Genomic DNA, 14,989 nt, shown 5'->3' with positions numbered 1-14,989 from the left:
ACTGACCAGGTGCTCACCAGTAAAGGGCAACTTTTAGGCTCCTGCTCTCCATTCTTTTTTCTTTAAAACCGGCTTGCTTTGGCAAGCCCTTCAAATAGAGGGTGTTCCTCTGCAAAGTAAGGCATATATTGCCACACTGTTTAGAGTAAAACAGGGAATACGTCTGTGTGTCTTCAGTGACATTCTTTCTCTGCAAAAAGAAAAGAAAGACGGAAAAGCTGTGATAGTCACATTGTCATTGTCATCTTAAACACTACCAAGTGCTATACAACCTGTGAGGTGCGTACCACTGAACATGGGTAACAAAAAGAGTTTCTTAAACCAAAGGAATATAAAACAGCAAGATGGGATCTGTGAACATCTTTTAGGTGTTAAGCCTTGTGGCAAGCAACCCTGAAGCACTATCTCCCCAGATCCACACTTCAAAACCTTTCTGGCAGTGAAAGATATCTGCCCTTCTCCCCACATCACTACAGAAAATATATTTGCTGGAGATGGAACTGGATTTCAGGAATGCACATTGAAGAGGGAGCCCTTTGAACTCCTTTCCCTGTTCTCCTGATTAAGTCTAGAGGCCATCTTTGCTTCCAGAAAGGCTTAGGGAGATGGAGACTGGCAGGTGGAAATTTGCCCTGTCCTCATTACCTTCTGTGTAGCTTCTCTTCTGCACTCCTTCCTCCCACTTAGGGTCCCTGGGAATCCCACTTCACCTGAGACATGAAGTGGCAGACAGGATGCTTTGATTTGTATTTTGAAGTTGAAAGAGGGCATGAGCCATTGGCATCAATTTAGAAAGAGCACAAATGCAGGTTGCGTTTCCTTCATGTTCTTTTATGTCTGTGTTCTTGTAGCCACTGGGGTGCTGAAGTAGCTGAAATGAGAAAAAGGCAACAGCCACAAAATGAAGAAACATCTGCTGTGTCTCAAGCACCTGGAAACCAAAGGCCCAACAACACATGTTGCTTCTGTTGGTGTTGTTGTTGCAGCTGCTCATGGTATGTCACACAGTCTATTTGATACCATAGCTAGCACAGGTAAATGTCAACCCAAAGCCATCAGTTGTCAGGCTTAAAAAGCTGGGGGGCGGGCGGGCTTTTCTGGGCAGTAAGGTTGTTGCGCTATAAATGCTCATTTGATTCTCATTGCTTGCACATGTCTTCTCTCAACATTGTGCTCATGTTGCACATTTTTTAAAAGAAAGTAATTGAACAATGTGATTCCTAAGCCTCTGTGCACACATGTGCACACACAGAGCTCCCTCCTGATAATGCAACCAGAGCAAAGCAAGAAGAACATGTGTGTGCATTTGCTTTTTGCATATAATTTGACCCTCTCTAAAGTTGTTCTAGGAGAACTAGCTTTCCCCTAACCAATTTTAAAAGATGGGCATTTGAAAAGACTTTCCAAATTTTATATCTATGAAAACTCCCAACTGTAGAAATAACAAAAAAAAATTGTAGCAAATAAATGCAAAAAAGTAGTTTTCTGATTATTTGGGGAAGCAGGGCATGGGGAAGAGAAAATGGATAATGATCTGTGCATTTTGAATTAATGGGAAACATGAACAAAACTGTCTTGTTTATTTCTACCTGATAATTTGACGAATAACCTACAGAATGTATTTATAGTCAGGATGCATTCGAATTCCACTGAGATCCTTCAACTGGCAAAGAGCCGTTATCTTAATGGGGATCAGGCCAGGAAATAGTTGCTGCTCAGCTCTTCCTAAAAGAATCATCAGCTCAGGAAATATGAGACTGAAATTTAGTGTTTATTTTCCTGTTTTTAAAATAACCTCAGATAACCATGTGATCTTTCTAGGCTGGGATAGCCTGCCTAGGGTGCCTGTCACAAAAGTGTATATATAAAACTTTTAATACAGCAATATTTATATGCATGTGAACAGCTCAGTGGCATCAACAGGGCTGTGGTTACAATACAGCTATTTAATTGCTTAGATGCTCTGGATTTCCCATGTGTACACATCTGTCTAGAAATGCCAGTAGCTAAAATTTCATTGCAGGGATGCAGACCCTCAGCCCCATGAGCCAAATGTCATCCTCTGAGTCTTGGGAATCTCCCCAGACCAAACACTCTCACAAACCACACTCCAGCCCTGTCTTGCACCCTCCGTGAGTGTTTTTGCTTGGCTGAAATGTGTCCTTGGACTCTGATAACATTGATTACTTACTTGGATGGAGGATAGAGAGGAATGTGTCAACGTGAAGAAACTGGGCTACTGTACCAAGACAAAATTTGCATTTGTTGCTCTGACCTGGCAATGGCATATGGCCCCAGGAAAGCTACCAGAAGGGAATGTGACCCCCGGGCTAATTAAAAAGGTCCCCCCCCTTGCTGTAGTGTGATGAAGAAACAGACCCGAAGATGGAGCAATGGTGTCATTAGGGCAGAACCTTGAGACAGAAATCCAGAAGTGTATGAAGTGTGAATCGGGGCAGTCTGCTTAAAAATGCAGACCGAGCAAAATCCCCACGCATCCCTGCCTGCAACTGTGTGATTTTATAAGCTTGAAAGAAACCATTATGTACAGAGAAGATTTCCTGCTCCATTATTCTGCCATTTCTCACCACACCGGTGGAGAAACCCTAGGGGAAGATGGTTTCCAAATATTTCTGGCCAACGGCACCTATGCCATTCGCCTTTGCAACCGCTGTCCGTATCACCGTTCATGTGTGTGAATCGTGCCTTGGATGTATGGGGAAGCCATCATGTGACCATTTTCTCTCATGGCCAAATGCAGTCCTCACACTGGCTACCAACTCACATCATCATCATCAACAACAACAACAACAATTTATTTATACCCCGCCCATCTGGCTGGGTTTCCCTAGCCACTCTGGGCGGCTTCCAACAGAATATTAAAAACACAATAAAACATCATACATTAAAAACTTCCCTGATAGTCAGGTAGTTGTTTATTTCTTTAATGGGTGGGCGCCACTACCAAGAAGGCCCTCTGTCTGGTTCCCTGTAACCTCACTTCTCTCAGTGAGGGAACTGCCAGAAGGCCCTTGGTACTGGACCTCAGTGTCCGGGCTGAACGATGGGGGTGGAGACACTCCTTCAGGTACACTGGGCCGAGGCCTAGAAGGGCACTTTGATGTCCATGCTATATAGTCATGGACATCAACATACTCTTCCAGGGTCAAGCCAAGTGTTTTCTGGGAAAGGGGTAGGAAAATTGGTTGTTATGAAGCTTTCTCCTGATTGCTTTTGCATGCTGGATAAGGAATAAAAAAGACTTTTTAAATATAGGTGAATATATAGGTGAATAATAGCAGTAGCAGCCAGTGTGGTGGGGCAGGAATATGGAGCCACCCTCCCGACACTGACCTCACCTCAGCTTACCTGGATGCTGGGTTTCCACTGGTACCCATACAGTCCTAGCTTGGCAACATCCTTCCCCACTCTATACCCATCCAGGTAAGCCTCATCCCTCCCGATTTTGGCAGGGCAAATCCACATCTCTGCCTCACCACACACACACTGCTAGTAAATAGTAGGGATAATGCAAGCTCTTCTCTGTGTTACGCAAGTATCACCCATGGCTGTCAGCTAATAGAATTGTATTTTTGCTGCTCTTTAAAAGCAAGCTGAATTTATTTACATTATACTTCTCTGGGAACTTTTCTTAGCTTGAAGTCGTTCTCAGATGGTATTTAAAAACAATGTTGCCCTTGGCAAGACACCAAAACTCCACAGTCCCCATATAGTAGCTTGTGAGTATTTAGGATCTACGCATCAGCATTCATTGCTTACATGCCCCCCCAACCCCTCACCAAGTCTTCAGTGTTTGTAAGTTGCAATAATGTCTGTCATCACAGATTATGTGCTGCTAGTTATACAGCGTTCTTGTGAGAGTTTGGGCAAGCCTGTTACAGCTTGCCTGCTTTAAAAAATAATAATGTTAGAAAGTTAGGATCAAAGTTGTGGTGGAAATGCCATTGCTTGCGATTCTTAGAATTAGATTGGACAAAAGTATGGAAAAAGAATGTAAGGAGAAACAGATTGGATGGCCTAATAACTTTTTTTTCCACCTCTAATATTTGCAGTGGAAGGGTTTTTTTAAAATTGGTTTTCTTTCAGGAAACAGGGAAAGATACAGCACAGATCTTTGAAGTTCGTATGAATCAAATATATGATTCTAAAGGCTACTAAAATTACAGCAGCACATCCAACTCATGCTATGATGAAGTTGCATCTTAACTCTTTACATGATGACTGCTGTGTCCATATAGAAACTCAGGTTGACTCCTGTGGCCATTTAGCTCCAGTAAAAATAACAGTTGTGAGTTTCATCTTAAATATGCTCCTTGAATGGTGCAGGTGACCATGGAAATAACCATCATCATTTACGCAGAACTTTCTATGTACAGCCTGGTCTGCAAATAAAAAGTCCCTACTTGAAGGGTTTTCAATCTAAAATAGGCACAAGAAGCAACAGGGGAAAGGGAAGATGAAGGCAGAAGAATGTGTGACTATTTCAATTACACATACTCTGGCTTAGTCTCCACCTTACTATAACTAAGCAGATGATCCAAAGGCTTCGTGGGAAAGCTGAGCACAGCAGCACTAATGGTGGGGACTGTGGTTGCCATTTTCTCTGCAGATATCCATTTAGTGTGGCATTCTCAAATGGAGTTGTAGACCCACTGAAATGAATGACTAACTTTTACCCTCCCTCCCACCAAGCCTTAGTTACATACAATCCATAGTGTCAGTCCAGGGCATTTGCAGGTGGAGCAAAGGCTGTCAAGAGGTGATTCATTGCCAGAACAGCCACATAGGTACCAGTGAAAATGAAAGCAAGCAACACCCCGCTCTGCCCAGCTGATTCACTTAAATTATCCCATTTTTCCACCTGCACATGGTGTGGGGACAGAGAATTTAGTTCATTTTGCAGCAGCATATCCTCTTCCCTCCCAAAGCCTCTTATAAAATCTGCTAAGGTCATTTTGATGCCCATTTTATAAATGAAGAATAAATTGTTTTTCCAGACCATGTAGGCTGCTGTTGGAAACCAGTCACTTAACGTCCATGCCCAATACTCATCCCCTGGACCACACTGTAATTCCAGTGGATTGACGTGCATGCTTCTGTTCCTGGTAAAGGCTTGGAAGACCTTTGTACCCTTGGGCCGGAACCTTTTTAAAAGCACCAGTCATCCTTAAGGCTGCATCTGTTTGACTGGCACATTTCATGTCAGGTGATGTTTAGTTTTCGGTTTCACTGCAGCCAACATTTGAATCAGAATGAGGATTAAGCCTTTTGTTTGCACAGCAACTGATAGTTAAATACCCACACCTTTGTTCAGTGGATAGTAAATTTACGACATCAATCAAAGCATTAGATATGCCATGAGAACAATTAGCTGTTTAAGAGAGGATGTGCCTCTTTTGTCATTTATGCCTCTTTAATAATAGGCATTAGGCCACGTGGTACCTATTAATACTGCAAGGTTTCTTAGCTGGAAATATAGACCTAAGAGTGGATGTTAAGGAATAAGCAAAAATGTCATTTCGTAGAAAGACAGACATCTCTTCTCATTAACTTTCTTCCTGTTGGTTAAGTAAGTTCACTGATGAATCAAGATTTCATTTGCAGTGAACCTTCACAAAGTAAGGAAAGATTAGTCAGAGCCTCTCTAAATGTAACTAAGTGTGATCTACACATTTTGTTTTGTTTAAAGCATGATATGGTTATCCTAGAGGCTGTGCCATTTATGGATGCAGATGGGAGTGCAGGTGGGACTGAATGCTCCTCCTCCTGGTCAGAAAACCTTTTGTCTCTGGAAAGCTAGGGTGCATGAAATAATGGTTGTTTACCTGCTTATTTTCTATGTGCCGGGAAGTTTGGCATAAAACTGCTCTACCCCAGGATTATTTCACATGTTTACTTAATCTCTTTAAAAAAACAACAACAAAGAAAAAGACATAGTATTTGACTGGTGGGGCTTGCATTCAGTCTGGATACCAAGATCCAAGGAAAGAGAAGAGCCAAGGATACTTGCCTGCCTTAAGGGACAATGGAAGCTGATACAACTCGTTCCCACAGGAGTCAATGATGGACAACAACTTGGAGGACTTTAAAAGAGGAGGTTGTCAGTGGCTACTAACCATGATTGCTGGGCTTTGTCTCCACCGTCAGAGGCTTAATGCTTCTGAATACCAGTTGCTTAGGAGGGGAGAGTCATCTTGTGCTTGGGTCCTGCTTGTGGGTTTCTCACAGGCATCTGGTTGGCCACAGTGAAAACAGAATGCTTAACTAGATGGGCCATTGGTCTGATCCGGTAGGCTCTTCTTATGGAGAATTCCCATCCCACTAAAAAAGGGAGGGAGGGAGAGAATTGCCCAACCTGCCCTCAGCTCCATCAAAAAATAGATAAGAAGGCATCCAGGTAGTGCAGCTGGGATATGGGAGGAACTCAGAGATGTAGAAACATACGCTGAAGTGAGATACCCACAGTGAATTTTTACCTCCCTTATCTCTTTCCTTTCCACTAATCCATTTTCCACTCAAGCTCTATCCACAAAACAATGCAAGGAAATGTATGCATGTGGTTGCATAGCCTGTGGGATTCTAAGAAAGTTATGATGACCTTTGGTTTTAGCAAATAAAGTGTTGACTGACATTCAGAAGAAACCATGTGAGAATACCCTTGCTTGATATTTTTAAAATTTTGTTTATTTCAGCTGGCAAATTACTGCATTTGTATTGATATTACATCACTAGTTGTCTAAGAGAGGACCACAGTCTATTCTTTAAAAATGAAAAGAACTTATTTAACTGTGCACTTGCCTAGTCCTAAGAATCATTCAAGTCTCTTTTACCAACCTTTGAAGCAGATTGGATCCATATTTTCATATGGATATGTCCTCCAAACCCTCAAATAAGATGTCTCTCTCCCGTTAGACTTTTTTAGTTCAGATGTTGAGAAATCTGCACCATATTCAATATATGCCTGACATCTAAGACACACCTCATCTTGCTGCCACCTCCATCCACACAGAGCATCAGAGTGAGCATTTTTTTCTTATGAGAAGCAAGAACAACTGGTTCGAATTATGCAGCCTCACAACATCTTATTCCCTCTAGCAAGAACAACACTGACCCCCTGCTTGGCTGACCCTTTAGAGATGGTTAAAGCCATCAGTTATATAACAGCTGTAACAAGTGCAACTATATAAGTAAGTTTCAATGATGACCTTGGCATCAGAATCTTCAGTCACACCATCTTCATCTCACCTTGGGGATGGGGAACCTGTGGTCTTCCAGATATGTACTAAAATACCCATCATCCCTAATCACTGGCCATGCTGGATGGAGCTGATGGGAATGAGAATCTAACAAAACATCTAGAGAACCACAGCTCCTCATTCTTGCTGTAATGGCTTGGCATACTTTCCTAATGTATTAGGCCTAAGAAAACTCCTTTTCCTTGGGGATTATAATTTTAGGGGGCAACTGATGAACTGAATTTGTGAAATATTTTTAAAGCCACTAATTCAGACCCTCCAAATGTCCCTATTTTCTGGGGTGTCACTGATTTAGAGAAGCCGTACCAGTTTCTGATTTGATCCTGGAATGTACCACTTTTCCTTAGGATGTCCCTATTTTCATTGGAGAAATGTTGGAGGGTATGGAGTTATCTAACCCCCGAGCCATCTGAAGGCAATCCTGTATAGGGAATGTTGTTGTTTTTTATATTTAGTGTTTTATTATGTTTTAATATATGTTGGAAGTTGCCCAGAGTGGCAGGGGCAACCCAGTAAAATTATCATTATGGAATGGGATGTCCCTATTTTCACTGGAGAAATGTTGGAGGATGTGCTAATTCCATCAGGTGGCACAAGAGCCTATTGCGACATGTGCCTTGAAATTTGAAGAGCCCTGCATTTTACTAGAGCGCTATACCCCTCCCCTCCCTGAACATGCCCTTTACTAATTAAATCACACTGCCCATCATGAAACCATACCAAAGCTCAAAACCTTTCCTTCTGCCACAGTGTCATAAACATAAAGTGGATAGATTATTCAGAAACTGACAGTATTTCCGCCATTTCCCCCCAGTAAGTAAACAAACAGAAGTTTTACATTATTTTAATAGAGTGAAGTACAATACAAGGTCTTAGTTCTTCAAAAATTGGCTGTTGGCTCCTGACCTTCAAAGTGAAAAGTCAGAGTTGGGCATGGAAGTGTAAGGCCCAGAATGGCAGCAAGCCAGCACTGCAACCAGGTGAACTCAGCAAGCCTTCAGGCTGCTCACTAAAGTACTCAGAGTCAGCAAAAGTCACTGTTGGCAAGAAACCTCTTCTTTCTGGTTTTGTAATTTGCCTCGATAGTCTGAAAGCTCTTGCTTCTGACCTTATTACACAAATATTTCTTTTTATTAAAAGGAACATTTTTTCCTTGTATGGGTTTAACAGCTAACTTGGAGTTATAAAAAAAGTCACAACGTCCATGCTTTTGTCATTATTTTTACAGTGAATTTGTGAGGTGTCTGACAGCTATACATGTATTTTGGTAAAGACCTACAGAGAGAGAGAGAGAGAGAGAGAGAGAGAGAGAGAGAGAGAGAGAGAGAGAGAGATTAAGTGTCTTGTTATCCATCCCACACCAAGAGCCAGATTTCTCTCCTGTTATTTAAATGTAGCTATCACTATAAAATTTGAGGCTGTCACATTATTTATAAAGATGGCTGGCTATATTATCACACATGGCTGTGGAGATTTTCAGAGTGGAAAGCAGTTTGAAACAGGGATTGATCTTCGTTGGTATATATACTCTCGGTCTCATCCCACTTCTGCCCCTGGTGACCAGTTTTTGAAGAAGAGGGGGGAAAGAACTCTGCAAAATGTATTTGACCAGAGGCTGGGGGGCAGGCTCCATTGGAGGAAATGCTTCTCTTCAAGCAGTTTTTAACTCTCTTAAGAGCTATTGCCTGCCTTCAGCCATACTTGGATGGAAGAAATTACTGAGTTTCACACTAAAAAAAACCCCTCAACAGCAGGCCTACACAACTTGTGACCCATCAAGCTGAATGAAACCCACCAGTCACATATGGCAACCCACCAGGGGTTCGTTTCTACTTCCTGCTGGGTCTAGCCTACCCAGGGCTTTAGTAGGTAGCATCATCTGTCCATGTCTCATTGAGTAAATCTTCAATAAGTAGCAAAGCAGGTTCATTAATCTGAACATTTCCAGTTTGGCCATTTGAATGCAAATAACTTCTTCGTACACTATTTTGTGAGGCTCTGGGAGTCTGCTTTGTGTTCCTTAATAGCCAAGTGATTCTGATCTTTAAGCAAGGGGTTGGTTTGAAGCTTGGTAGTTCTGCTCTCCGCTACATAAAGATTCTGCATTGATTCATCCTCCAGCACTGAATTATTGACCTTATCAGTTGCATTTACAATCAAGGGAGTAAATTTTTCAGGGCCCTGCAGCCTGGAGTAGCTGCTTATTCTCTCCCAAGTTCTAGCACTTGTGCCTCCCTGACAATGTCTTAAATCCTTCCCCTAGGAAGAGGACATCAGTGTTTGAGGGTTTTAGAACAACCACGTGACCAACTGCAGAGATCATAGTGGTAGAACAGCCTCCACCAACCTAGTGTCCTCCAGCCAGTACAGGGCATAGATTTACATTGATTTGTATAATTATTTCTAAATATACCTATGCATTAGCTAATGTGAATTATATGCAAATATGTGTCCTGTGCTTAGTCCACTGTGCCTGCTCAGTCTGCTGTCCAATTGCTTGTCACTGATGGGCAATGTCAGGGTATCCCTACTCTCTCCCTACTTATTGCCCTATGTCTGTGACTTGGCCTGACAGCCCATCAAACAGAAGACACCTTCAAATGGAGGTCTGTCCTCTGGTAATCCTTCAACTAGAGGACCATCCTCTATAATGTAGGACACATAGCCACCCTACTTAGCTGGCAGCCAATGGTGGGCTTGATGAGCTAGCTGCATTCTCTTCATTAATCCCTAGGGATATGGTACACCTGGGTTGCATCAAGAGAAGTTACCAGGTGTTAGTAGCGACATAATGAGGTTATGGGACAGACAGGGTCTGTAGAGCAGGTATCTAGAATTCAATAAACAGAGAAGCCTTTGTTGGAAGCATGCAGAAGAGTGATGGAGACTGTAACCCTATGCCTGCTTACCTGGGAAGATGTTCCCGAGACCTCAGTAGGACATACTTCTGAGTATACATGTGTAAAAATGTACAGGGAGTGTGTATGATAACACTGTTTAGCCTTATTAGAAGGCAGAGATGGAAATGCTGTAACTTGCCTTTTCCTGTGGCATATGCAGTCAAACTCTGAACACAGCCTGCTCCTCACACCTAGAGTTTTCTTTCTCACACCTAGTATTGCTTAAATTGATGGAGGAGGAAAGATTTTATGTTTTGTCCCAAAGCCCCATGCAAAAAAAAAATAGTTGCTACAAAACTGCTAAGGATGCAAGATGTGGGAAAGAAACGAAACCTCAGTGTCCTTTTGGCTTCTTAAATTGGACACCCCTCCTCACAAGATGCCGTTCTCTTTCCCATAAGACTTCACACTGTTTTGAATGTCAAGGTGCATTATGTGAAATTAAGACAAGTTCACCTCAGGACATAAACAACAATAATAATAATTTACAATTACAATTTGTAATAAACAATTACAAAACTGTATAAGGGTCAACTGAAGGGACAGGAAACAGTGGCAGAGATGCCAGAGTTAAGGTTGTCAATCCTTTCATATGATTTTATTCAACAACTAGAGTACCAAGTATATATGTGATACAAAAGAATCCTTTACAGAGTTACAGTTCTCAGCACCCTTAAACTACAGTTCTCAGGATCCTTTGTAGGATGCCATGTGCTTTAGATGTGCATTAGATGTATGGTGTGGCTGTGACCTACATTTCATTTCATTTTACTCTCTTTTATTCAGAAGACTGCAGTTAAACTCAAGTCCATAAGACAGATACAGCATTGGCATGATTTCCCCTATTTTTCAAAAAATCGTCCATTGCTAGAAACTGTGAAGATAATGTGCTTTGCCAGCACAGACCAACAATGTATCATCTGTCAGTAAGTTCCTATGAGCTTGTATAGACTGCATTTGCCTAACAGGGATGACGACATCTTGGTACACTCTCTGCTCAGCTCAAGAACTATGCAAAACTCATATCTACAAAGAATGGCCACCTGTGTATATGGAAGTGATGTTTTCTCAGGCATGGTTCCTGGCTGTTATGTATAGAGCCAACTTAAGTCTTCTTTCAGTTGAACGACCAGCAGCAGCTTGGGTGTGGTGCGCTTATTGACGGGATCCAGCTCACCCCTCCTATCAAATATTTACCCTTCAAACGGAAAATGATTGCAGTCAAGAAACTGTTTTCAGGGAACTTGCTTGAAACAGTGTAATTGGGCTCACTGAAAATAATAAATATATTAGTCTCTTCAATTTGATAAGGACTGGGGAATTTTGATTTTTCTCTGACTTCATGGGCATATTGCAAGATAGTTTGGAGGGATTCCATGTTGTCATTTTAGTGAGTTTGGCATGTTGGCATCGTTGGAGACCAAGAATACCTGTTTAATCCCTTACTAGGAAATTCAGCTACTGTAATTGCACCTTTATGAGTGGTGTGATGGGCAGCAGTTAGCAGGTAATGACATTGAACTCATTTGTATTGGGAGAGAGGCAATGGGAGTGCTACCCTGTTGGTTCTCTTCACATCTCAGGGGCTTTTGACACTGTTGCCAATGGTGTTCTTCAGGAGCAACTGAGGAAGGTGGTGGTACTGTCTTACAGGGGTTCTGCTCCTACCTGCAGGGTCGCTACCAGAAAATAGTACTAGGCGATGGTTGCTCAGCTTCTTGGCTTTGGACCTGTGAGATCCCTCAAGAGCCGAAGCTGTTTCCTTTGCTATTTGACACCTATATGAAATCATTGGGAGCTGACATCTGGGGATTTGGAGCACACTGTCATCAATATGCTGATGACACACAGCTCTATTTTTCCATTCCATTGGAACCAGGAGAGGCTGTGAAGGTTTTGGACAGACATCTGAATGTGGGTCAATAAACAGGGTTAGGGAGGGGAACAAGTGCTTGTGGGGTTTTCTGCCATAGGTACCAAAATAACTTGGTTGGCTTTGAATATTTTGCACCTTGACTTGGTGGGAAGCCTCAGGCAGCAGATTGTCTTGGGTCAGTTTGCCGATGAAACTCTATAAATAAAAAGCAGCAGGTAAGAGAGTTGGGAATTAGAACAAACATCAAAATAAAACTCTTGTTTTGAGTTTCCGAAGACACATCTGAAAGTTCTGACTTTAGTGACTGAATCTAACTCAGCAGCCCAGTTCACATTGGGAAAACCCTGACTTAACATTATGGTCTGTTTGAAGTGAAGGAACCATGATCCCCAGTTCAGGTGTAATGACACATGAGGGATCATAGTCTGTCGCTCCCATTAATTAGGGGGGGAGGAGTGAGCTGAGAGCCTTCTGTGCATTCACAATAATTCTCTAAGATTTTCTGCAACATGCAAACACTGCCAATGTTTTGATAATGGAATTATAAAAAATAAAAATAAAAATCCCCTTCACCCCCTATAGTGGAGGGTGAAAGACATATTCTGGCTGACATATTAGCTCACAGAATATTTTCCTGCTTGCAGAGAGTTTATCTTTCAACCATGTATCATTCCAAATCAGCTTAAAATGTCAGTTGCACCAGGAATAAGTGTCTGGGATTTTTAAACAGAACTCAAGCACTATCTCTGGACTCCAAAGAATTAAGCAACTCTTTCAAGGCTTAAAACCAAGATGTTGTGGAATCCTTCAATTAAAAAGCAGCCCTACTCTTTCTTAAGACAGAAGGCAAAGAAGATAAACAGCCTTTAAAAATCTGGCAGAATATAAATATTCATCCATGTGGAGGCCCTACTGATGTGCTTAGGCATGCTTTCATACAGAATGTGCATCGTGTCTCCTTGTCTCTCTCCCTTTTTCTTCATCTCTTCACAATTTGGCCTCAGGGAATTCTATTTGTACCTCTTACCTTCATTTTTGCTTCTCCTGTAATGTTCATTCGCATGGAGGGATTCACCCCATCATTTCTATTTCCAGATGTTAGTTGATTCCAAAGTATGTTTTAAACCTCCCCTGGTGCACTTTATGTTCCACTTTACATGATTCAACTTGCAGTTGGTTGGAGCAAACATTATGGATGGCCACTTACCTGTATTAAAATGGCCACAGTCACATACTTAAACGGGACATTTTGGTGGACCAGTTTTCATCACTTGCCTGGCAGTGTCTGAACAGCTCATATAGCAATAATCACATGATCACTGAGAAATGCGATATGTGATATGTGTTATGTACTTAGTGACATACTAGTCATAAACATTTTGCTTGTGATATGTTCACAGTACTGATCTGACAGTTGCTCTAACGTGGTCTGGGGAATCCACGTTTAGTTTCATTCTGGATCAGGAATGATTCAAATGTGTGGGACCGGCTTCAACTCAATAGTTGTGCTGGCAGGAGCCAGAGCAACGAGTCCTGCTGGGACAATGGGGCTTGCTCATTTCTGCTCTCCTGTATGCCCCTGCTTTCCTCAGCTCAGTGGGGTCGGGAGAAGCCCCAAAACAGCACATCAAGGGAGGGGAGATAGTTCCATCAGCAGAAATGCTTATGCTGATGGAAGAATCATATTAGCATGATGTTGAATTTCATCCATGGTACCTCTAGCTCAGGCTTCCTCAACCTTGGCCCTCCAGCTGTTTTGAGACTACAATTCCCATCATCCCTGGCCACTGGCCCTGCTAGCTAGGGATCATGGGAGTTGTAGGTCAAAAACATCTGGAGGGCCAAGTCTGAGGAAGCCTGCCCTAGCTGGATTGTCACATTCATTGCACATGGATACATACGTTCCAGTTGTTGGATGAGAAAACAACCACATTGCCAAGAAGATGATCAGTGCTGTATGTTTTCCCAGCACAGGCAATCAGCTCTCACTCTAGATAGAGAGATAATGCTAAAAAACAAGAGGCTACATATTCCCTTCTAATAGATAAGGCATGTTATTTATATTATTACTGTATCATGTTGAAGTTCAGTATTTACACTTTAAATACTCTAGGGGGTGCATTTACTCAGGGAAAATCAATAGTTAAGACTTCTGACTCAATCCTATGGCACAAGAGCTTTCCACACATTTTTCAAAGGATCTGCTGACAAAGTAAGCTCAGTGCTTCCCCTTGCTGTTCCTCCTTCCGCCCAGCCCCCTGCATGTTTAATTGGTGTCAAGACTTGTCCCTTCTTCCCAATTGCCACTGTTCACCACTGTCATTTTTATGTTTTGTGTGCACGCACATACACAGACATTTTAAAATGGGCAGCAAGGAGAATAGCATGGATCACTTGAAAAGAGTGGAAGAGGGATCAGGGAGCTATCAGCAGTGCCATAGATCAATGCGTGGGGATTACATACCTGCCAACTATATGCATTCAATAAAACTTTGTCCAAATCAATGAGAAATGAAGAACTTTCACAAGTTCCATTTTCAATTATTACATTGTAATAGATTGGCATTCCCTAAACACTTGAACCAGCATCTCTGTCTATAAGCCACATTTATTTGACTGTATTGTATCACACACACCATCTGGGTTATAGCATGTTGCCATAGTGCAATGCATGCTGCATGCTAAGTATATATTTGCTGGCATAGCAAATATATAGGAATGGACCTTTTGCTTATTATCCTGTACATGCTCACCTAGACAGTCACTGAATTCAGCTGCTTAGCAAGAAGCTGACTAATATGAATGCAGTTGGGGGTGTGAATGAATGTGAGTGATGGACAGATACATCTTCATCACAATTTTGTCCCACCTTTCCTCCAAGCAGCTCATATGTTGGGGGAGGGAGAAGTACATGACCCCCCCATCCCCATTACATC

At 42.1% G+C, this 14,989-nt stretch overlaps 1 protein-coding gene across 6 annotated transcripts in view; it reads left to right on the top strand.

Annotated features, from left to right (window-relative positions):
• The window catches only part of RGS17 (regulator of G protein signaling 17), a 62,076-nt gene that overhangs the window by 36,997 nt on the left and 10,090 nt on the right, over positions 1–14,989 (top strand). For 2 of the 6 annotated variants that reach the window (XM_081854398.1, XM_081854397.1), the window contains exon 2: positions 852–995. The exons of 3 other annotated variants lie outside the window; for them this stretch is intronic. In XM_081854398.1, the coding sequence (XP_081710524.1) occupies positions 877–995 (119 nt within the window). In that variant the 5' untranslated portion in view covers positions 852–876. Of the gene's footprint in view, positions 1–851; positions 996–14,989 lie in introns of those variants that run through there. One more of the 6 variants, XM_081854399.1, reaches the window with a different exon arrangement.

The sequence above is a fragment of the Podarcis erhardii genome (genome assembly GCF_964252035.2).
Source record: "Podarcis erhardii genome assembly, chromosome: 3".
NCBI lineage: Eukaryota > Metazoa > Chordata > Lepidosauria > Squamata > Lacertidae > Podarcis > Podarcis erhardii.
Note: the sequence above shows the minus strand (reverse complement) of the source record. Positions and strands in the feature narration are given on the sequence as shown.